A 24,494-nucleotide genomic window follows, 5' to 3' on the forward strand; every position below is an offset into this window, starting at 1 on the left:
CTCAAAAACCACAACAAAGGATACGGAACAGTACTTTTTTTGGTGAACAAAGTCCCTCATGGAACAAGTCCCTCATTTCAAACCTGATTATCTTTGTGCAGCTGAAAAAAAGAGCTAGACAAAAGCAAAACTAAACACCAGCATTATCTCAAAAGCAGATTTGAACACACACAAACCCATTTAAACAGGGTGGGGAGATGAGAACCACTGATCTAACAAAAAAAAAAAAAAAAAAAGACATAATAATAGTAATGTATTGTTCACCAACAGTCTTATTTGCAAACATATTACTCCTATGAGCTGACAAACTGAATGAAACACCTAATTAGTCTTTGTGATTTGTTTGAATCAACATAAAAACTCATTCACTAACTATAATAGTTTGCTTTTTTGAACAAATGACTATTCCAAACTCTTAACTTTCAGACCTAAACATTTCTAAAAAAACAAAACAATCTAAATTATGTGATTCAGTGACAAAAAACCCTAACAATTTAAAACAAATAAAACAAAAAAACTAACAAATAAAACACAAACAAGTGAGTTTATGGCTTAACTTTCAGATCTTAACAGTGTGAAACAAATAACACAAGCTAATGAATTGGTAAAATACTCACAAATGAACAAATGATTCTTTACGATCTAATGAACTGGCTAAAAATATGAATCAGTCCCAAAACTCTCAAATAATTCTTGAACTTATCAGTTTAAAATCAAACTCTAATGAGATAATTAATTGGTCAAAAATATTCACACAATCCATCTCAAATGCATGAGTTATTGACTTAAAGCTTCCAACCCTCATTAACTCATCTTAATAACATCAAACAAACAAACAAACAAAAAAAAAAATCAAACAAAACAATTAACACTTAGAAGCTAACTCACAAATAAGTTTCAAACTCACACATTACTGATGAGAATCTGTTTAACAATGTGCTTACTGACCAGAATAGTTGGATTAACATACAAATTACACTAATGGGTCAATAAATTGGTCAAAATACTCACAATTCAGTTTCAAACTTATAAGTCATCTGTCCGAATCAATCTCACATCTCTGATTCACAAACAAATGACTCTTATGATCTAATAAACTGAAACTCACAAATAATTCTAGAAATCATGAGTTAGCAATTTGAAACAGTCGAACAACTCTTAAGAGCCAATGAATTGGTCAGAAATATCCACAAATTAGTCTCTGTCTATAAAACCCTCATATACACTCACCGTAACCACAAGAGATCGCATGCACTTATATGCGTCCTAAATGCCAAGGTCTCAGCTGCCACTGATTTGCATGCTCACACAATCTCAGATACCACCCATTTATTCAACAATCAACCATCCAGTTAATGTTATCCTTCTGTACCCTCTCCTTCTCTCCATGGCAACAACTCTCACATCTACATGCTAATAACATCCTCCTATCTCCATAACAACTCTGACATATTGTGCCTTCCACTCCTCCTGCTAAGAATACACTCATTCGACCCATCAATAATGCTAAGCTATTTTCGGTGTCCATGGTAACAACGTCCTCCTCCCCATTTTCATCATGCCCTCATACACCAGTAAGGTACAAAGGCCTGTCCTAAGTAAAGGTGATCCACTTGCTATGATCAATACGCACTCCAACAGCGAGTGTCCTTAGAAACGATGCTCATGCTTTTATAAGATGTGTGTGGAGTGTTTACTACCCACCAACCCTAAGGCAAACACTGTGCCTCTGACATAAAGGCACTTTAAGCACAGCACAAGTCAGAGTCAGGGCACGTGGTGCAACCACTATGAGGGAGAGAACAAAGAATCTTCTGAATGCTGTTCGGCAAAGTACTTGTCCATGCTCTCTCAGTGTTCTATGAAGTAGAAATTACACAGTCGGTCTTACAGGGATAGTTCAAACTTGAGGTGCCAAACCGGGAGTATCTTTTCTTCTGTACAGCACATAAAGAGATGTTTCACTGAATGTTCACGCAGTTCATGCTGGGGCTGTTGAGCTCCAAAAATGAAATGGAAGAATTCTTCAATATTCAGATTCAATACTCATGGTTTTTTTTTTATATATGTTAGTTCACCCAAATGGGAAATTATGTCATTAACTCACCATCATGCCATTCCAAACCTGTATGACTTACATTCTTCTGTGGAATACAAAAGAAAGGAGATTTCGAAGAACACTGGAATCCAAACAATACTGAAGCACTTTCATTGTGTGAACAAAAAATAATAACATCTAGGCATTAACCTTTATTCAGTTTGCACAGTAGAAGAAAGCCATACAGCTATGAATTAACAGGGGATGAGTAAACAAAAGACAGAATGTTTCGTAAAATGTTAAATTCTTAAAAATAAAGGGTCTTTATTGGCATCTGGTTCCAAGAAACCTTTCCACTGCATAAATTATTTTTTATAGTTGAAGAGGGTCTTTACATTTTTAGATGTTCTACACACTTTAAAAAAAAAAAAGTTATTTTAAGAACTGTTCAATGAAATGTTCTTTGAGCAACCCCAAATGGTTCTTCTATGGCATCACTATGAAAACCCCTTTTGGAACCTTTATTTAGTGCATGAGGGTAATATATAAACCAACATTAACTATGGGTGATGCATTTGTTAATTATTATTCATTAATTCAATTTGTTACTTAATGTTTAAATATTAATGCTGGTTCATTCATTGTATGTTCACATTAGCAAATTAAATTAGTCTAATTAAATCATTAGCTTTTGATTTTAATATTATATTAGTAAATATTGCAGTTAAGGTTAACAAATAGTTTAGATTAGAAGTATTTTTCCATTGTTGTATGGTAACTAATGCAGTTAACTCATTTCAACAAATGGAGCCTTATTGTAATTAGAAGACTAATTTGCCATGGGTGCCCTCAATATTTTCCTGTTAGTCTTTTATAATGGGGTTTTTCAATTTATGAAACAAGGTCTGTGGTAAATATGAACTGACTATTGGATTTTTTGCACTACAATGTAAATTACACACACATACTGAAAAGAATTTGAGTTGAAAACCTCATTATAAAAACCCACAGAATAACCTGGAGGGAACCCATGGCGAATTAGTCTCCTGGGTTTGGACGTCATGGCTGCAGCATTATATTAGCCCCAGTCCCCATCCACTTTCGTTGTATGGAAAGGAGCAACTTGAACATTCTGCATACATAAAAATAAAACGCTAAACAACCCAAGTGATAAACTTTCCCGTTTCGCGAAAGCAATAAAATCGTATGACTGTAAATAATGATGTGTCTAAGCTACATATAAAGACCATTTATTTTGGGGTGAACTGTCCCTTTAAATGCAAGCCTCGGAGATACAGGTGCGCTGTGAGTCAGACAACTCTCCTGGCAACAGTACTGTTTGGCAACATTCACTTTTAACGCCAACAAAAACAAAGTTCTCTCAGTTTACCTGGTTTGACGGTCTTAATTCGAATCGGCTCCCGAAAGTGGCGGATCACCGCGTGTGTGTCTCGGTTCGTCAGCCCGCTGACAGGTGTCCCGTTCACTTCCAATAACACATCCCCGTAGTACGGTAGTCTCCCGACGTGACACACCAGCACGTCTAAGTTCATCTGTCCGAGGAACGGGAACTCCCCGAGCTCGGCGCCTCCGAGGATCTCCACAACATCACCGAACTCCCCAACGCTTCCCCACGACACGGCGCACTCCTGCACTTTAGTGGACCAGTGTTTCTTCCTCTTCAGCGTTTTAGACATCGTTTAGCCTTTAAGTTTCAGTGCAGTTTGACGTGGGCAGGTTTTGAAGCCTTGCTTCCCGGTGTGCCGTTCACTTTACCCGGTTTGGAGACGACAGCGCGCGGATGTGGAACGCCATCCAGCCCGTGATGTTATCTCCACAAGCCTCATCTACCATTATTAGTTCAAGACAACGTTTAGATTACCTTCATTTTCGCTCGTAAAAACGCCTGTTCCAAATGCGCCAGGAGCTACATAATGCAAAAGTAAACAGCATTCGATACAAGAACGAGGTAAAACTGTGTTTACCTGGTAAGTTCACTCACGGTTTGCATGCAAAGCATCAAGCGCACTAGACTGACACACTGAGAAACGCGTCTGTCAGTACAGCGTAATACAAATGTGTGTCTATAAACGGAATTAGCAGCAAAACAGTGTCCCACAGGTATTAAGAGCTACGGCAGCGGCTGTCTCGGATATATTCGGTTGCTGTCCAAGCGGCCGAAGCTCAGGTTCGTCTTCGAAACGCGATGCCCAGTCAGCGAGGAGATGCGTCTGACGCGTCTTCATTCCTGGCTTGTGACTGAACCGTCAGCTTTACACACATTACGAGCCCTTGACAGACAGCGCACTAGAGAAATAAATCGGTCGAACATGTGTGTGTCGCCTCAGTTGGACGCTGCGATGCTCTCACACGCGACGGCTGCTCTCTCAGATCTCCAGTCAGGGAGGGAGGCTACTGTTGCGCTCAGCTTGTATTTGTCCAATGAAGCGAGTGTGTATGTAACGCGCGCGCTCACAGAGAACAGCGGCCTGTGACTGGATGGCTCTCAGGTGGAGGTTTATATAAACTGAGCTGAACTGATTTAGTAAATGAAGATACAAATGAACCAATTATAAAAACCGACAGTTTTGACTCTAAATTCTTATTGGATGAGTGGCGTACTAATTCGCTTTAAGAAGCCAATAAACGCACACCTGTCGAGTTTCCACCCTGCTTGGCAGCCCTAAGCAACAGTTAGGCTAATGGACTATGTAACATTAAAAAAATGCAACTATTTATTGAATTACATTGGCTTTTGTCATTTTTCCATTGCATCAGTTTTATAAAATCAATAAGCCAGGAGAGGCTGTGTGTTATACAGTGATTTGACCCAAAATGATGGGGTTTTTTCCTTTATGTTGTGGCTTTAAATGCCCCTTACCTGTGGAAAAATCACTATAATTCAGTAGCCTACTAAACGTCAGCTTTGAATGTACCAAAATGTTAAACGCAATTAATAACTTAATGTAAATACATGTTTCTTCAGTAATGTGCAAGAATTGCTTTTATGTAATAGGTAGCCTATTTAAACAAGTAATCAAGTGACTTACATTTCAGACAAAAAATAGCTATTATTTCCTTTTCACCAATGCAAATAATTCAGAGTCAAACCATCAATCTCATGCATGTCACCAAGCAACACACAATCTTGGATGCCTTTGTATTTCCCACTGACAAGTAAGTGGGAAAAAACATGCTTTGACTTTCAAAAACAAGTCTGATTCCATTCATGAAAGAAAACAATTAGAATAAATATTTTTTAAAAGCAGTACATAACACAAAACATACTTTTAAAAAGCATAGTGCTTGCAAAGCCAAGGTCATGGGTTCGATTCCCAGGGAAACTGATAACATGTATACCTTAAATACGACAAAAGCCATTTTGGATAAAATCGTCTGCCAAATGTAAAATGTAATGGATTAAAAACATTTCAGAATAAGCTCCCATTACCAAATATGATAAAATAATAAATGTAACGTCAGTGCTTGCCCTTTTATTCTTTCTGTCTTATTAATCTTATAATGTAATTTAATCAGTAGCTTAAGTCTAGGTGAGGATATCACAAGTAATCAGTGAATATTTCATCGTGTAATCAAATTATAGGGCCAATTATCTTAATAGCACAGTCCTGCAGTGTCGCGTAAGACTCAAAGCTGCCACCTTATGGTGAGTAGTTGTAACTGCAACATAACTTGAGTCTCATCATTCAATCTGCCATTGCTTAAGACAAACATGACACACTATTCATGCGCTCATCTCCCTTATTAATTACAGACAAGTCAAGACAAATCAGAACAGTGCCTTCTTCAGTTTGTAAAGGATTCAATTTAATTCCTTAACACTGCTGTGCACTTCAAAACGCAGAACACTAGGATTTCCCCTGAGTATAAAGATCAGACACGAGAAAATCAGCAGGAAGTGTGTAGATATGGTTAATTATACTGAAGAACAAGACCAGACATGAAACTAATTTCAGTGTGTTAGTTATTTGGAGACCAGCCCACAATGCTCAAATAACATATAGCTCTTGCAGAACCTTCAAGATGTTTCTGTTTTTTTCTATTCGGTGGAAAAGATGCTGTGTCTTCCACAAGATAAAATAATACCTGCTCTAAAGTTTACACATATTTGGGTCTTAAAAGGACAGTTCACCAAATGTAAATTCTTTCATTTACACATCCTCATGTTGTTTTAAATCCATGTGACTTTCTTCTGTGAAAACCACTTAAACACGAGTAAGGCCTGTTTCCTCCTATATTAAATAGGAGTTGTTCCAAACTTATTCTAGTCTCAGTTATGGTCTAAACGAAGGCAATAGCCAGAGACTTTTCTTGAGCGTTGCAGGACGGTGCGTGCAGAGCGCGCAGCACGTCCCCGTTCCACTAGTGTAATAATCCAAAGCGAGTCTAGTGTTTGAATGAATTATTGATAAAGCTGAGTAAAGAGGGTTAGCATCAGGCGGAGGTATGTACTTTGATCTCACAACTATAATTTCTCTCTCAGAACATCTCTTGGAGGATGGCAATGAAAATTGTCAGTTCAAGTATTTAGAGGGATTCAAATGGGTCTGCGTCCTTTTCAACTCAGCGAAAACTTCCAGAAAAGTTCCGCAGTTTACTATATTAGCATAATTCAATAATACTGTAACTGAGCTGTGGCTTAACGCTAATACAGTGCACCTACAATAACAACACTTTCCCCCACAAAGCAATAACACTGAAGAATTGCTCACTCAAAATGAAAAATGTTAGAATTTACTCACCCTCATGTCAGAATGAAAAAGACTTTTGTTCTTTCATGAAACAAATATATTAAAAAAAACAATAGCAGATCAACCTGCAGAATCAACCTCTTCATATTTGATATTAACCCTGTGTATAAAATAATAGTCCAGAAATGGAAGTTTATTGAACCTTTAGAAATCTATTTGAAAAAATCCATGAAAAAGTTTGTTTTTGTTCAGGATCATATTTGATACATAAGTGTTTTATGGCTAATATATTGTAGTATGATATAGAATATCAAATACAGACTATGGGTTTCAATCTCAAGAATGGAGCAAAAATACATAACTTGGTGCAAACTTGTTATTTACATTAAGATGAAGCCAAAAATTAACATGAAATTCTGATAGCTTGTAATGTAAATCAATGATATCTTTATAAATATATATAAAATGCATATAAATATCAACTGTCACTTCATAACTCTCAATTATATTTATTAACAAGGTGATCTTTAAATGCTTAGATTTATTTTCAAAGCTCTGTGGGTTTAATTGTGGAGGCAAAACATAATGCAATGCAACATAACTATGACTGAGATCAACAAATGTTCCTCAAAGCCTGTTGTATTATATTTGATACCAAAAATGATGGATATTTAAGTAAACCTAAGTTACTTCAGTCCAGTAAGTGATCATCTTGAGAGATTACTAACAAATTAAAATGCATTTTTATATTTATCCTACAAAAATCATTCGATTCCACAGCAAAGACCCATATCACGACCTGAAGGTGGATGATTTTACATTTATACTAAAAGATATTTTATTTTCTAAAAATTATAAACTATCAATCAGGGGGCAAAAGCCATGCAGCAGTTTTGTAGTGGGTTTGATCCTGTTGATGATTGCTGATGCAGATGACTTTAGAAATTTGGATCTTAAATATTATAAAGGGTTAGAACAAGACCCTAAATTTGAGCATTTGCAATAGTGCTCCTTCCCTTAGTTTGTTCCACTAATAACAGTTTATTTGAATAACATGGGTACATCTTCACTCGTGATGCATCTGAATTCATTTTATTGTTTAAATGTCAGCTAAATGTCAGAATTTTCTGAAACGATGTTCTTTATACATGCTTTACACAATGTACAGGTACAGCATACAAAAAAAAATACACAAAAAAAATAAACGAAACATTTAAAAAGCAGCATTTAAATATTGTCAAAGCATTTAAGCAAAACTTTGGTTTGCAGGAGGCAGGAATGTTTGATCCATGTGGATTTTTCTTTGGTGTAAATCTTTAAGTGAAATCACACCAACAAAGTCCTGTATAATTCAGGGTAACATAAAACTGCTATTCACTTACATTCGTTTTAAACTGCTTTGCACTAATCTCCCGTAAGCTCAACTGAGAGAGACCAAGTAAGCATTAACAGTAATTCGAAAAACCTAGATGTTTTAAACACACACTCCTTTCCTTTCAACAAGGGAAACTGACACAGCGAGGAGTCCGACAAATCATTTGACATCAAGGTCTCTGATTAGTGTAATTGTACAGCTAACTGCAAGGCAAGAGATTGTACAAAATGCAACAAATCAATATGCAAATCAAGGGGTAGTTATCACAGCTGGAAACTGGTTGAAAATAAAGCATTTCCATTAAAGGACGGGAAGACAGTGACCATAGATATCTGCTGCAACGCAAGATCCAGCATTTGTATACTCAAAAAGTTGTTATGTGGGCAAAGAAGGTCCATTACTCAAAGGTCACTTCTAAACTAAGCAGACTTAAGGTGCAGTCATAAAACAATGTTCAATAGCATAGTGATGTATAAAGCACGTTTTGGACACAGCCTCTTAAGACAATGTTTACAGGCAAGAAATGAAAAAAATCCGGCTGTCCTTCTAAAACCAAAATGATAAAAATGACTAGGCATGGCTTGGCCTAACTGTCAAAATGGTTCTTTAACCTCAAATTAAGATGATGATTTGAGGTTCACAACAAGAAAAGGCAAATAACTCGACGAAACCAGTTTGATCCAGCAGTAATAACAGATTTCAAATGCAGCATATACACATTTTAAAGGTGAATTGTGTGATTTCTACACTAGCAGGGCACCAAATGGAATTGCAAGAAATTCTCTCAAAAGCTCCTATTGGTCAGTTAGAATGCAGCCCCGCCCCAAATGCACACCAATGGTGCTCAGTCATGCCGATCAATCACAGACTGCAATTCAACTAGATATGCACTTGCAAGAATGCAAATGAGTGAAACCAATTAAAATGGAAATCGTCACAAAATAAAAAAAAACGAAAGCTTAATATGGAGAGTAAGTAAAGAAAAATTAGCATATTATGATTCGTATAAGGCTGTCCTGGGAAGATTATCAAAGGTGCAACATATAGGGTTTTCTTACTGTCTGTTATAGTGCCTTAAAAAAAACAGAGAGAGAAATTAAGAAATATGTTTAGGCCTGTGTGAAGCACCACACAAAATAATATTATTAATGACATGACAGTAACTCTGACATACAATAACAGTGGAAACAACAGAGCCGTCAACTCTGTTAACACATTATTGGTCATAAGTCAGTACCGTTTGCCTACAGGAATGAGAAATGCAATACAGGTAATTGGCCCTCTGACGTCACGCAGAGAACATCACTGCCCTCTTTTGACAGTCCAATCTTCACAGTCAAGATTCGTACAGGTGCTGTACCAGAGCAAAAGCAAGTTATACGGGAGTCTGGGTCAAGCTTTGGCATTGCAAAAAGGCTCAAGGCTCTTAAGTAGGCGGGAAAAACAAATATGGCATCATTTGTACGTCACAGGCTGCAGTAGGACTAGTGGAGCTCTTGGAAATGGTACATTCAGGGCTCAGACCAGACCGGTTAGCTGAGGAATGGTGAAAGCAGGGATTCTGTCTCCTGTCTGAAAGACTTTTCGGCAAAACACACACATCCCAGTGGGTTACAACGGAACATAGCGGTGAAGGACAGTAGAGGCAGTGTAAACATTGAAGAGAGAGGCATTTCATTTGGCAGAGAATGAGGCTTCTCAAAGGAGGTAGTGGGCTGAGGGCACTGGGAGGCGACTGAAGGACAAGGTGGTGATGTTTGGGGACAAGAGGACTGGGGGAAGACGGACTAGCTGGGTTTATGTGGGCGCTGAGGTGCTTTCCTGTGGGTTAGTCCTGTATGAGTCTTCCTCCAGTGCCCCCCTCCTCTCCTCTCGGCCGTCCCCCCCAGCGGACAGACCTATCGGGGGCTTGTGTACAGTCACTGAGCCCTGGGCGAGGATGGAAGAGTGGGTTTCTTCACCATCCCAAAATGACCTGCCTGGGACATCTGAGACAAGAAAAACAGAGATTGTAAGCAAAGATAGCAAAAATCTACTGCTCTTCATGGACAGCAAACATGTTTATAGTCACTCATGTATGCCACACAACTAGTGCTCATTATGATGTTTAAATACACTCACAATAGATTCTACAGGGTTCCCATATTTTCTGATCAATGAATTTCCTCTAACTTTTTTTTTTTCCTGCGACTCATTTACCTGCAACTTTTCTAATCATTTGTGAAGACTGGATTGGTGTTTTCATAAATAACTGTATAAAGAACTAATAAACTAGAAACGTACAATATCATTCAAATTGTTATGGTCAGTATGATTTAAAAAGTAAAATAAAATAAATTATTACTTAACTACTAAATTTATTTTTTAAAAAGTTGCATTAAAACTTTTTACATAGCTATAAAAAAAATCCTATTTTAAAAATTTATGTTCTTATGAAATTTCTATTGAAAGAATCCTAAAAAAATAAAAATAAGGATCATGTGACACTGAGGACTGGAGTGATAACTGCTGAAAATTCAGTTTTGCCATCGTAGTAGTAAATTATATTTTAAAATATACTGACACAGAAAACAGCTGTTTCAAATTGTAATAATATTTTACAATATTACCGTTTTTACTGTCATTTTGATCAAATAAACACAGACTTGGTGAGCATAAGGGACTTTAAAAACCCCAAACTTGTCAATTTAAAATCTAAATATATTAGGCATAATTCATATTTGTATATATGAAGTAGTGTTGTCACGGTACCAAAATTTCAGTATTCGGTACCAATACCAATGAAAATCCACGGTTCTCCGTACCAATTTTGGTACCAAAGCAAAACACAAAAACATGCTAATTAAAATTTTTATTTATACTTTCATTTAATCCAAACTGTGTACATATTTAATTTTAAAGGGATTTTGAATTTTAAAGCCAAGAATAACAACTAAGTTGGCTAAAAAAGAAATAACTCCTTTTCTGACTGATATGACACAAACAATGTTAATTTGTACATTGTCTACACGTATATTTTAGATTCACAATTCATTAAAAAGCCTCTGGTGTGTAAAAATAGTAAATATCATCATATCATCCAGTTTTTTTTACCCTAATAAAAGTTATAGGAGCATTAAATAGTTAATAAAGAAACTTAATTCTTATGCTCATTATATTAGCGTTAGCCGCGCTTATGCTTACGATTAACTACTCTAATAACAGCGTTCATTTCAATCCGACATTTAAATTAAAATATTTCATAGTATTCATAACCGAAGCGGTGTTTCCCACAGCGGCATATGCAAATTCATTCTCTGCCAGCAGAGCGGCGCAAGAGAGAGAGGTTTCCCCGGTAACGGCTGTAATCCATTTGATCTGGGTGCGCACCAAGAACCCGGTGCTCAGGCATTACAGGCGAGATTAAACGAAAATTTCCAGAATTTTCTGAAGACAGTCGGTTTTCTTCAGTGATATAAAAACCACTGGTTTTAGACTTTGACACGTGCAAGTGCTCATGTTTATTCAACGACGGTCAACGCCTTTTGGAAAATCCTGGGTGCGCACCAAGAACCCGGTTGAAAACTTACACCACAACATTTACTTAAAAAAAAAAACACTTCATTTGATCTGGGTGCGCACCAAGAACCCGGTTGATCGGGTACTGTACCACCGGTACTTAAAAAAAAAAACTGGTACCGTAACATTTTTGTTGTTTTAGTACCGACTTGGTACCGAAGTACCGTGTCTTTTGACAACACTAATATGAAGTATACAATATTATGCAAATATACACATTCAAATATGAATTATTAAAATTTTATTCAAACTTTCTACCATTTTGAATGCCATTTTTTTTATTTAGCTTGTCACACTGCATTCTGGAATTACCTTGTGTACAAATGACACTAGATTTGCACCCCAAAAAAATATATTTTTTTGGCAAAGTATCCTAATTTGAACTTTCCTTAACACGCTGCCGAGGTGGGCAGAGCACTCAGTTTACTAACAAAGCAATGGTAAAAAGGATAATAACAGGAAATCAGACTGAAACCAGGTGCATTAGAATATGTTGTTGGTGTATGTTTGTATGGTGTTCATCTCACCAGTGCTGTAGTGTTGTGACGCTGGTAGTCGTGGTTCGTGGTTGGTGAGGAACACAGAGGCGTTCTGCTGACTTATAAAACTCTGCAGTGCTGTCTCTGCGTGCTCGGTGTGCTGATCCCGCTCTTGATGACCGCTCTGGTGTCCATCCCGAGAGATCTGAGACACAAGTGGGTCGTCCTCTGTCAGGTAGGCGTATGGACAGTACTCACGCGTGCGCGAGTAGATGTTAGCGTTGTCGTAGCAGTCTGAGCAGATGACCAGAGGGACTGGTCCACCTAAAAACAAACAAAAATCAACCCATTAGTTGATTAATGAGATCAGCTGGTGAGAAAAACAGCACACTTTGCGATCACATGTGGGTGAGTAAGTGACAGAATGTAAATTTTTAAGCAAATCAAATTATATGTATTTTTGGGATCAATTTAAAATTAATGTTACCATTAGGGATATTTGCCTGTCCCTCTCTGGGTTCACTCCGGTGGAAGCTGCTACGTCCAGCAAAGAAAGAGCCCACACGACTACCCAGCATTCCATTAGCATCTGGATCAACATCACTGCTCACTTCACCGTAACATACTCCTGTTAAAACACATCACAACATGATAGTATTATACATCCATCATATGAAGAAACAATACAAGTTTCTAAAGAAATAAACGCTCTCGCTAGAGGAACACAGGGTGACATTACCGTCAGTGCCTTTGTGGACGTAACCATTAGCATGAGACGGCATAAGCTGCTGGTGGCTTCCATTCTCTGAGTTACTGTAGCCCTCCTGAGGCTCGGACAGCGTACCCTGAGACGAGAGGTAACTGGGAATGTCCGCTGGAAGGTTCATCTCATCTGGAATACATCAACAGAGAGATTTACACATTAAAATTCATGTCATTTGTCTGCATAAATTTGTATGATTTCAAATTATTCCATTTTTGGTCCATGCTCAAACTGTTAAAATGGCTAGTTTAAGTAATAGGTAGGGCTGTTGCATTTATTACATAATATCCTGATTGTGATTATTTGAAATAACCGCAATCACTGTGTAGTTTAAAATCAATTACTGGCTTAACAAAAATTACATTTTGATAGAAAAATATGATTATTATGGATAATAAACCTTTTTTTACTATAATATTATATTAAAACACTGAGTTAGAAGACCACTTAAGATTTATTATAATTAAAGTGGACCAAAAAGGAGAATATTTTAAATATTACAATATTTATTATTTTTTACCTAGCAAACATTTATTTATTTATTTACATAATATTTCATTAGAAAAATATAATACATTTAAAATAAATGATATTATATTTTATAAAGACAGTATTTTTATTATTTTACTCTTCTATTTTATTAAACACCAAATTATGAAAAAGTACACAATTTCTTATATTACGTTAAAATGTAAATAATTGCACTAGATTGTTAAATGTTAAATACTGTTGCATTAATTTAGCTTTAAAAGCATAATATCCCAAATGTGATTAATAATCCAATCACATATTGCACTCAAAAAAGGGAATTTTGCGAGAAAAAAGTATATCATCATCAGTTTCATAATCACAATAGCTCTAATACAAAACATTATACTCAATTAAATAATTATCTATTAATTTTGTCTATTAACCAGACATTATATAATCATAATCATCATTTTATAAGTTTATTCTATTTATAGATACTGATCCTGCTACATGCAAAATTGGGCACTGACCTGTATTTGTTATGCTGTAGTCTTCACTCTTTCTCCTCATGTGATAAATGACAATGACCCACACAAGTGAGGTGCCGACAACGCAGCAGACGACCACCATCACTACAATACCAACTGTTGTCCATCCGTCCTGACTGTATATGCTGGTCACCGGGTCACAGTTGGCCGAGGGTGAGACGCTGACGTAGATATGACCGCGCTCTGTGCCGAGCGTATTGGACATGATGCACGTGTATTTCCCTGCATCAGCAGGGCTGGTATCTACGATTATGAGAAGCTGATTGGCTGCGGCGAAGAAGTGACGTTCCGTCAACACCAGCGGGGCATCGTCTTTGGTCCAGTTGAGACGGGGGGTGGGGCTACCACGAGCTATGCACTGGAGGACAGCAGTCTCACCTCGGGCAACGTTACGGTCCTCTAGAGGGCGCTGGAAGGACGGGGTTTCTGTCAAAAAGACCAGAGATGTTTTATATTAAATGTAAATCATTCAAAAGAAAATTTTGGACTTTTAGTAAAAAAAAAAAACTATACCTAGCACAGTAAGAGTAGCATTAGCTGACAGGCTGCCCGCCTCGTTTTTGGCTGTACAGCTATAGACGCCCATATCCTCTGTCTTCACATTAGCAATGAAAAAAGTGTCATCATCTGGCATGACATGCATCCTTCTTTCACGGGCCGCAGGGAAATTGATACCGCCGTCTTTCTGCCAGGCGATCTGCGGTGTCGGGTGTCCCTCCGCAGCGCACTCCAATCTAGCGACCGTACCGGTGCGGATGCTCAAGTCCATAGGCGTCTTCAGGAAGGTTGGGAGCTCTGGGAAAAGCCATTAAAGAGTTATTTTCACTGATTTCCTCAAGTAATTCCAGAAAGTCCTGAAATATATAGACCACTCTTTTAAAACTGGACTACAATAACAAGTGTTACCAAAAAAAGAAGTTATTACATTGATTTCTTTCATATACAATAGTAATTCCTCAATTGGGAATTATATACCACTACTACATTGCATAAAGGAACTGCCTAAATAAATAAAATACACATAACATTTATGATTTATAATTTTCTACTTCTACTTTATCCAATCAAATTTTGCCATTCAAATATGAAAATAAATTAGTTACTGTGGATATTATTATTTATTATCCATTTGTGAAGTGGTCAGGATTTAAAAAAAAAAAAAAAAAAAAAAAAAAATTCAATATAATATTTAAATAATTGGAACAAAAACATAAAATGTAAAAAATAAAATAAAAACCATTAACAAAAAAAACAAAAAAAAATTTAAAAACAAATTACAATATTATTAAAATAATTAAATAAAAAAATAAGTATATTATTCTTTTTCTCATTCTACCTTCTACAATATTTATTAAACCCTTAAAATAATTTTATGTAAGGAAATGTAAGAAAATGCCTAAACAAAAGCAAACAATGCAAATGTTATATAATAGTAATATTATCACCATTTTCTACTAATAAAATATGACAACAGAATTCATTTTCTGTTTAAATAGCTAGTACAAAAACAAGCAACCCAATGGCCAATCAAACCCAAAACAGCACCATTTGCATTTAAAGTGTTTGCTTTGTGAATCATGTTTTTGTTATTGTCATATTCTATAATTAGGTTACAAATCCGCTCTTCCATCAGTATCATGAACTGATATAAACAGAATAATTACATTGCTAAGGTCGGCATCCCAGAGGGCTGCTATGTTTGTTCAACAGATATGGAAAATGAAACTGACAGAACTCAGGATAAGAAATGAGGGTAAATAAGGAGAGGGAAAAAACAAATACCAAACTGCTTATCAAAACATTAAAGGGATCATAGCGCTTTAGCAATACGCCAATAGAAAAGTCCTGCAGATTATCACATAATCAACACTTTAAATGAATAATCTGACACCACTAAACACTTTGAATTCTGTGACTAGCTCCAAAATATAAAAATAAATCGCACAATGTTGGGAAATAGAGCTGTACACAGAGGTTAGCAAAAGATCACTTCTGGTTATGAAGACTTGAATGCACAACTAAAAATACAAACTATTAATAATATGCTACCTTAGCTATTAGTGAGTGCTCATTAAATTGGACTTCCAATTCATACAGAAAAAAGGATGAATCAAATATAACCGCAATGGTTTTCTATCAAAATATCATCAATTTCACATCAATTTACCAGAAGAAAAAATAAGGCTTCAAGCTTAACAACATGTAATAAAATATAACAATCAATTTTGATGAGGCACTAACCATTAACAGTGAGCTTGGCCAGAGTGGAGTAGTTGGACCCAAAATGGTTGGAGACCACACACTGGTACTGGCCCTCATCTGTGAAATTAACATTGAGCAGGTGGAGAACGGTGGTGTAGAGGAGGCGGTGATCCTGGTACCGAGCGTAGTTCTGCACCTGGGCTTCATACAGCACCTCTCCATCTTTCCGCCAAGCGGTGCTCATGGGAGAGTCGCTGCTGCTGAACGCAGAGCAGTTCAGAGTGATGTTGGTCCCGCGCAAGGCCACAGCGGTCCTGGGATAAGCACTGATCTGGGGTTTAGGGAAGTCATCTGCGAGTGAGAGACAAAAAAAGATCTTAATGCAAGAAAGAGCTAATATTTTTTAGACTTAAAAAGTTTCATAAAATTGTTTTTTAATAGCACAAGAAACAAAACAGAAAAGGTCGCCATGGATATTTTGTTACAGGGCTGTAAAAAGGCGAGGTAACGGTCAGGTCACTCACTGCAGACAAACTCCTCTGGTTTAATAACGAGCACACTTGATCCTGCCAGGAAGGCGGGATGAGCACAGACGGCGGTGCAGGATTGCTGGAACTGACTGTCAATCAACCACTGGCCCAACCACTGCAGCTGACAGTCACACAGAAGACTGCTGCTGTTCAGATCACTGAGGAGGACCACAATACAGCCATTATTGAGAATACACCGGAATTACACTATTAGTATTACACTATTATTACATACAAACAGTCAATACGGACGAAAATGAAACAAAAAATATATTAAGTAAAATGCATAGATATGAAATACATACAGTCTGTAGAAAGTAAATGATTACTTACAGTGTTTTAAGTTTTAAATGAGTGAAAGCTTCAGGATGAATAGACATGATGCCATTCTTACTCAGGTCCCTGCAGAACAAATTCAGAAAGACTATTTACAACGGAACAATACAAAACAGGAGCTTCTACGTGTTGTGCTGAATAATGAAATTAATTGGATTACATTTGAATTTTACACTGTTTTCATATAGTCTTCACTTTATATTTACACTTAGACAAATATTTACAATATAACAGCATAACATTATCAATCTATAATGTATAACCTTGAATGTTTTACAGGGTCAAAGTTAAAAAGATGACTTGTGTGTGGTCTGTTCTTTTGTATTTTACAAAGTTTTGATGCTCATGTCACCAAGTATGATTTTAGCATGGAACTATGGAAGACGGTTTCAGCCTAAATGTTTAAAAAGGTGTTTTTATCTTGCAGCTGCAAATGTTTTTCTTATAACTGTGACTTGAATATGAATATTATAGACATTATTGTTAAGAATTCATCCAGAACATTATGGAAAAGAGAACTGTTGCTGCTTCTGTTTCGTCACAACTTCAAATTTTGTGATGTGACTATTATATTAAATGTGATTTTATCATTCAGAAAGTGGTTTCATTTCATATTATAAACTCTCACAACCAGCTTCTTTTGTACTCAAGGGCAGAAACATACATCCAAATAAATATATAAATAAATACTAAAGGTAGAAATCCCTTTAGTATTTATTTATATATTTATTTGGAAGTATGTTTCTGCCCTCGAGTACAAAACAAGCTACATCCAGTAATAATGAGACACGATGTTCTCAGAATCCCAAGGACTGATAAAAGAGACTCACAAATGCTCCAGCTCCATCAGACCCTCAAACGCTCTCTTAGTGATGCTCCTGATTTTATTATTCTGTAAAACTCTGGAAAACACACACATGCACTTTTATCAAGCCACACTTCACATCTCTGAGTCAGATTAAACAGCTCGTATCCACTAACAAACTTACAGCGAGTTCAGCCTCTTCAAACCCACAAACATGCCAACCAAGTCCTCGATGGCGAGGGAGATCTCATTATTACGGATGTCCCTGGAACAAACAAACATCAAAAGAGACCCATCAGGATATTTTCAAACTGCTGCTGTGTAGAACATGCTTCCTGTTTTTAATCTAAAATATCAGAGCTGTTTTATTTAGGTGACTGTACTTCTCAGCGCCACTGTATGCTTTTCATGAGAATGTTTTTTAAGGACAGGCTGGTATGTGGGAGTATTGGGAGACTGTTTTCACGCACTGCTGGCTGTAAAAGGCTGACATCCCTTTTACAACTGTGCCAAAGGGACATGGCGGAGCTTACGAGAGGTGGGCATGTTTGAAAGTGCTCTTTTTCTGTGGGGCAAGCTGAAATGCAAAAACTAAACTAGAAGGATTCATACAAGGCTCAAACTACAGGGATAGACTGTATCTGTCTGAAATCATGAGCTCATTTTATTTTATAGAGATGGAGCCCAATGCTACTTCAATTTTCATCAAGATCATTCATAAACACAAACACACCTGTTCTTTATCTGAGAGCAAATTCAAGAATGTTTGATTATAAAAAAAGAAAATAAATTACAGAAAAATCAATAATAAGTAATAAGTAACCATCATTTACCAGCAAAACTGTTAAAACTATTATTTAGATTACAACTGTAATCCTTCCAGCTATTACATCAACTTAAAAACGTGATATTTAAATTTTTATTGTGAAAAATAAAAAAAAAAAAAAAAATATATATATATATATATATATATATATATATATGTATATATATGTGTATATATATGTATATACACATATATACATACACACACAGAGACACATACACATATACATATAAATACATATATATATATACACATATATATACATATATATATACACATATATATATATATACACATATATATATATATATATATATATATATATATACACACACACACACACACATTATTTATATATATATATATATATATATATATATATATATATATATATATATATATATATATATATATATATATATATATATATACACACATACATACACATAAATAAATAAATAAAAATAAGTATTTTTTCACTTATATGTTGCTAAAAATAAAAATAAAAATTGTGGTGAGATGAGTGAAAATATTGGGAAGGGCAAGTTAAAAATCTGAATTACTGTTCTGAAAAAAAAATATATAAGCATATAAGCATTCATCTTTAATGCATTTTATATATAAACCTAAGGCTTTCTATATAGTGGTACCAAACACTATCAGTATAAAACGAGAGACTGAAGAGGAATGTGGGTTATCTTACAATGTACGGACGTTAGCCAGGCCGCTGAACACTCCTTCTCCCAGGTGTGTGATTTGATTGTCACCCAAGTTGAGACTCTGCAGGAGACTGAGGCCAGAAAACACCCAATCCTCAAGACGACTCAAGTGATTGAAAGACAAATCCCTGGAGACGAAACACACACACATGCATTACCTGAGAGCCAGCCAACAATCAAATACAACACCTCAATGGAAAAAAAGACAGATTATGCATTTCTAGAAAGAAATGTGCATGCTAATTTCATCGTCTTGTATATAGGGTGAAATTTTAAGGTCAAGGCTGAAGTCACTCACAGCTCTTCCAGGCGATGGCAAAACTCCCAGGCATCAGCTCGAATGAGTCCGATATTGTTCTGATTTACCCGGAGAATCCTGAGCATGTGCAGGCCATACAGCCAGCCCTTATTCAGCTCCGTCAGATTATTATACTCCAACTCTCTGGCAGAGGACAGAACACACATCACCTATAAATCACTCTTTTGATTCGTGTGAAACAGAAACTTCAATTAAAAATTAGCTACATTAAGTAAACATAAAAGAACCAATCCTCCAGGTTCAGATTATGGTTTCAAATAAAGTTATAAAAAAAATTATTAAAAAAAGCTACAAAAGGCAAGTCTCATTTTAAGTTGGGTGATACAGTCAAACAAAACAAAAATAATATTATTAATTAATAATAAATATATTTCCAGCCTTTCTGGCAAAATTTGACATATTTAAAATGTATAGAATAGCCCTAAAATGGCTTAAAGGGCGATTTTCTACCCCAAAAGGAACCACCACTTTACAAATAAAATTGCATTTTTAAATTTGATTTATTTTTATTTTTTTTGAAAATAGCAATTTTTACCCACTTATATTTTTTATTTAAACATCTTAAATGATCTAGTGAAACCCTGAAAGCATTGACTCACAGCTCCTCCATGTTTTCCAAACCAAAGAGAGCTCCATCCATCATCTTTGTGATGCCGTTGCGCTGCATCTTCAACGATTTAAGAGCCTTCAGTTCTTTGAAAATGAGACTTTCCACGACACGAATCCTGTTGCGCCTCAACTCTCTGAAAAGTGACAAAATCATAAAGAGGTGCACATTACAATGAGAAAATCTAAGAATCGGAGAGAGACAAGACAACAAGGGAAATTAACTCCCAAACTGATAATATCAGGTGCATTTAGCGAGCAGTTATCCTGTCAGACACAATCTAATTGAGCATTGCAATAACATCCTTTTCATTAGCCATGAATACGCACAAGACTTGGAGCTGAGAGAGGGTGAAGACTTTATCAGGCAGCAGAGAGAGTCTGTTCTGGTTTATCTTTAAAACCAGAAGGGAGCTGAGGTTTCCGAAACAACCGGGCTCCAAGGAACTTATCTTGTTTTTGCTCAGGTTGCTGCCGTGATGGAGAGAGGAAACAGACAAATATCCATGAACCCCAAAAAAAGTAATCAGAAACACCAAGAAAACGTCCATTATTCAATGTCAAAAAAAAAAATTCAAATCAACAACAGATACTTGAGCTGTCTCAAACTGATAACTCAAGGGAAAAAGAGAACTTCTTCAGAAAGCGCTAGTTCCTGGAATTTTAACACAGTCTTATGAAAGTGCACAACTCTTGACAAAAACTCACAGGTACTTCAGCTGCATGGGAGGGAATGATCCGGCCTTAAGCTCAGATATAGAATTAGAACTCAAGTCCAGACTTTCTAGAGATGAATATGGCAACAGCTGCTCTGCCACGACTTCAGAGATTCGGTTATGAACACTGAAAAATAAACAGCAGATATAGTACCATCTCAACATACATGTTCATATACACTTAAAGAAAAACGAGCATCGAGGGAAACTTACAGTGACAGCACTGTGATGTTAGATGAGGCATCTCCAAGAAAAGGCACTGCTGTAAGTTCATTCTGATTCAGAGACCTAAACCCACACACAACAAATTATTAACAAATTGAACATTTAATAGACTACTTGCATAAAATGCATGCACGTATCAGTTGCCTAAACCTCTCAATAACATGTGTGTCTTTTAAATATTTAATATTTAAATGCTTAGTTTTATGATCAAAGCTCTGCAAGTTTTACTTTGTGGGGGACAAAAATGAATGAACAATGAATAATAATAAACATTCCAAATAATTATTGCATTTACGTTATAAAATAAAGATTTTACAGATTTCACAAAAAGATTTTAGCAGGCGTTTTCCAAAAAAGAATAAAATCTGAAGGTGGACATTTGTGGAAGTTTTGATCGTGTTGGTAATTCGTGTATCAAATAGTAGGCTATACAGGGTTATTCTCGCCTTTGCTCCATTCAGTGTAAGATGCTTTTTTTTTTCTTAACCTAAACTGTCAGTTTTATTATTATGAAAACGTTACCATAATAATTAACGTTACGCTATTTTGAAGGAAAAACAGTTGCATTTGTATTTCTACAAAGGAGCCAGTGACACTTCTAATACCATAACGCAAGATTTGATAAACAATATAACTAAATATCACTAAAATTGCACCAAACAAACAAATGTGAACTAATCAGCTGTCAGTTGCGTTGGTTAGTATTGTGCACATGTGCTGGAGGCTGATCAGCAGAGCTTGTAAACAACATCTCCTCTAGTACTCACGCATGGGTGATCCAGACAGGAGCTTCCAGAGCTGCAGCAGTCAGTCGTTTCCTATTGCAATCAAGCAACTGCGCTGGACCACCAGAACACGTACAGGGAGAAGGGCAAGCGTCCAGGCCCGCGACACTCACTATGAGCAGGAACAGGGTCTGGGGGATGGGCCAGCCCTCCGCCATTTTGAGCTTCTTGATCGCAAATGAGCAGTCAAAATTATGACATTAACGAGACACAGAGACTAATCTGTGTTTTAGAATAGAAATATGATTTCATTTAAATCCGAATCAAGTTGAAAAACATTGCAAAGCTCTGATAAAATCAATCCGGAGCCATCTCTTGACTCTCTCAGCTCGTCCCTTCGAAATTCCCTTCTTCCGCCTTGCAATCTCTGCAGCTTCGAGAATTCCCAAACGGAGCGTCAAACAAGCTTCAAGACGCGGAAACAGGGTTTAGCTGTTCCGAAAGATTTCATGTCCTATATAAGATTGTTTGTGTGCATCTGAGAGAAAATAAAGTATAACTGAAAATCGTCTTTCCAAACATTGTTCCTCGACTTTTTTCCCAAGGAAAAACAAAAGCACCTTCTTCCGTTGACACGTGATGCTCCCCTCTGTCACGTGCTGCTGGAGGCCTCGCGTCATTGGCCAGTCGACTAATCCGTCAAACTTTACTTTTTTTCACTGTTTCTCCAGGTTTGCTGTAGCTACTAAGTTATAAATGTTTTCTGAAATGTATCATTTAAAGCGTATATTACAACAGCTTTTCAATTTTATTGCATGTCTTTAATTTTAATTAACTTTTTAATTATGAAGTTGCTAGATTTGTATTATTATTATTACTAGGTGGTGCTTGAGTAGAGACCCCCATATGATTGTAAAGCGCTTGTGTGTAAAGCAATAATCAATAAAGCGCTATATAAATGCTTCCATTCATTAATTCATAAATTCATTATTACTATGGGCTTGTCCCCAAAACTTTAACCCCATAACACATTTATTAAAAGCAAACAAAACCTACCACTCACAAAAAAAAAAATAAAAATAAAACATATATTTAATTAAATAAATATCTAAATGAAGAGTTAGGGTTTTTTTTCAAATAAATAAAAAATAAAATTAATAAATCAAATTACATTAACAACCATCAACCAACCCATCCACATTAACAATAATTATCCACAAAAAAAAAAAAAACAAACAATAAAAATTTTCCCCAAAAAAAAAAATAAATAAACAATGCATGTGATTATTTGCTTTCTAAGAGTGGTTCCTACAGCAACATTGTTTCAAATGTGAAGTTATGTGAAAGACCGTTATTATTGATGGGTAAGACTGAAATGATCTAACTCATATGTATGTGCTAAGGGCCAGTTCTCTGATTACACTCTTAATGTAACTCAAAGTATAAATTAGACACTATACTGAGATGAGATATTTTTAAACTAGGACAGCATGTTAACACCAGTAATATATTGCGCCAAATTATATAACAACAAAAAGATCTAAGATCTATATGACATATACATTTATTTTAATTATGATCTTCATATTATATTTAGGTTATTACAGCTATTGCATTATATTGTGTAACACATTAGGCTATATTGCATTTATTGTAATGGCTGTGGTCAATATATGATAGCAACTATTAACTGTATTTAAAAAATAATCAAATGTACATGAAAAAAAATGATAAAAGAAACTTTTAGCTGAAGCATGCTTTAAATTGGGTTCCATAGTGTAACAACAAAAAAAAAAAAGTGTCTGCTTTGACATGAACAGACACATCTACACATTTTCAAACATCAGTGCTTACAGAAATGAAGCCTGCAGGTAAGCTTGTCATACCAGAATTGCCCAGGCAGGTTAATCATAGTTGTTTGGTTATTGATGCATGTGTCGATAGCACATAATAAAAGAGTTTGTGTGTGTGTGTGTGTGTGTGTGTGTGTGTGTGTGTGTGTGTGTGTGTGTGTGCGCTGGTGTCACTCTGTGTGTGCTTGTGTGTGTGTGTGTGTGTGTGTGTGTGTGTGTGTGTGTGTGTGTGTAAAACAAAATATTATTTAAACAATTATTTCTGAAGTAAAGAAAATCAAAAGATGAGGCCTCTTAAAGGGATACTCCACCCCAAAATGAAAATGTTGTCATTATTCAGTTACCCCTATGTCGTTCCTAACCCGTAAAAGCTTCTTTCGTCTTCGGAACACAATTAAAGATATTTTAGATGAAAATCTGGAAGCCTGTGACTGTCCCATTGACTGCCAAGTAAATTAAAGTGTCAAGGTTTGAAAGAAAACAGCGCATCCTTGTGGCGCGTATACAAAAGAGCATACGCAGCATACGGTGATATGGAGAGACACAGAGGAAACTGTTGACAAAGGAATTGTTGAATAAAGTCGTTATTTTTGTTTTCTTCGCTTACAAAAATATTCTCGTCGCTTCATATAACCCAGATTGTACATCTGATGGCAGATGGAGTATTCTGACGACGACTTTTCTTACC

General features: G+C 36.1%; 2 protein-coding genes across 5 annotated transcripts in view; both read right to left on the minus strand.

The window, feature by feature from the left end:
* LOC109071651 (membrane-associated guanylate kinase, WW and PDZ domain-containing protein 3-like) overlaps positions 1-4,579 on the minus strand; it is a 114,256-nt gene extending 109,677 nt beyond the window's left edge. For 2 of the 3 annotated variants that reach the window (XM_042726442.1, XM_042726441.1), the window contains exon 1: positions 3,429-4,575. In XM_042726442.1, the coding sequence (XP_042582376.1) occupies positions 3,429-3,735 (307 nt within the window). In that variant the 5' untranslated portion in view covers positions 3,736-4,575. Of the gene's footprint in view, positions 1-3,428 lie in introns of all 3 variants that reach the window. The other variant, XM_042726444.1, reaches the window with a different exon arrangement.
* Positions 4,580-8,017: 3,438 nt separating this feature from the next.
* LOC109091534 (leucine-rich repeats and immunoglobulin-like domains protein 2) lies at positions 8,018-22,616 on the minus strand. Of its 2 annotated transcripts, none has more exons than XM_042726445.1 (18): positions 21,996-22,616; positions 21,217-21,291; positions 20,996-21,130; positions 20,618-20,758; positions 20,281-20,424; positions 19,661-19,804; positions 19,347-19,490; positions 18,002-18,082; positions 17,843-17,914; positions 17,010-17,078; positions 16,671-16,834; positions 16,186-16,497; positions 14,458-14,739; positions 13,927-14,370; positions 12,902-13,054; positions 12,650-12,790; positions 12,211-12,486; positions 8,018-10,104 (listed from the first exon to the last, which is right to left on the minus strand). In XM_042726445.1, exons 1-18 carry the CDS (start codon positions 22,169-22,171, stop codon positions 9,923-9,925), a joined length of 3,135 nt encoding a protein of 1,044 aa, XP_042582379.1. In that variant the 5' UTR covers positions 22,172-22,616; the 3' UTR covers positions 8,018-9,922. The 2 variants fall into 2 exon arrangements, with proteins under 2 accessions (XP_042582379.1, XP_018960850.2); XM_019105305.2 differs by having other exon boundaries at positions 8,018-10,113.
* Between the last annotated feature and the right edge of the window lie 1,878 nt (positions 22,617-24,494).

Source organism: Cyprinus carpio, chromosome B6, assembly GCF_018340385.1.
Source record: "Cyprinus carpio isolate SPL01 chromosome B6, ASM1834038v1, whole genome shotgun sequence".
Taxonomy (NCBI): Eukaryota; Metazoa; Chordata; class Actinopteri; order Cypriniformes; family Cyprinidae; genus Cyprinus; species Cyprinus carpio.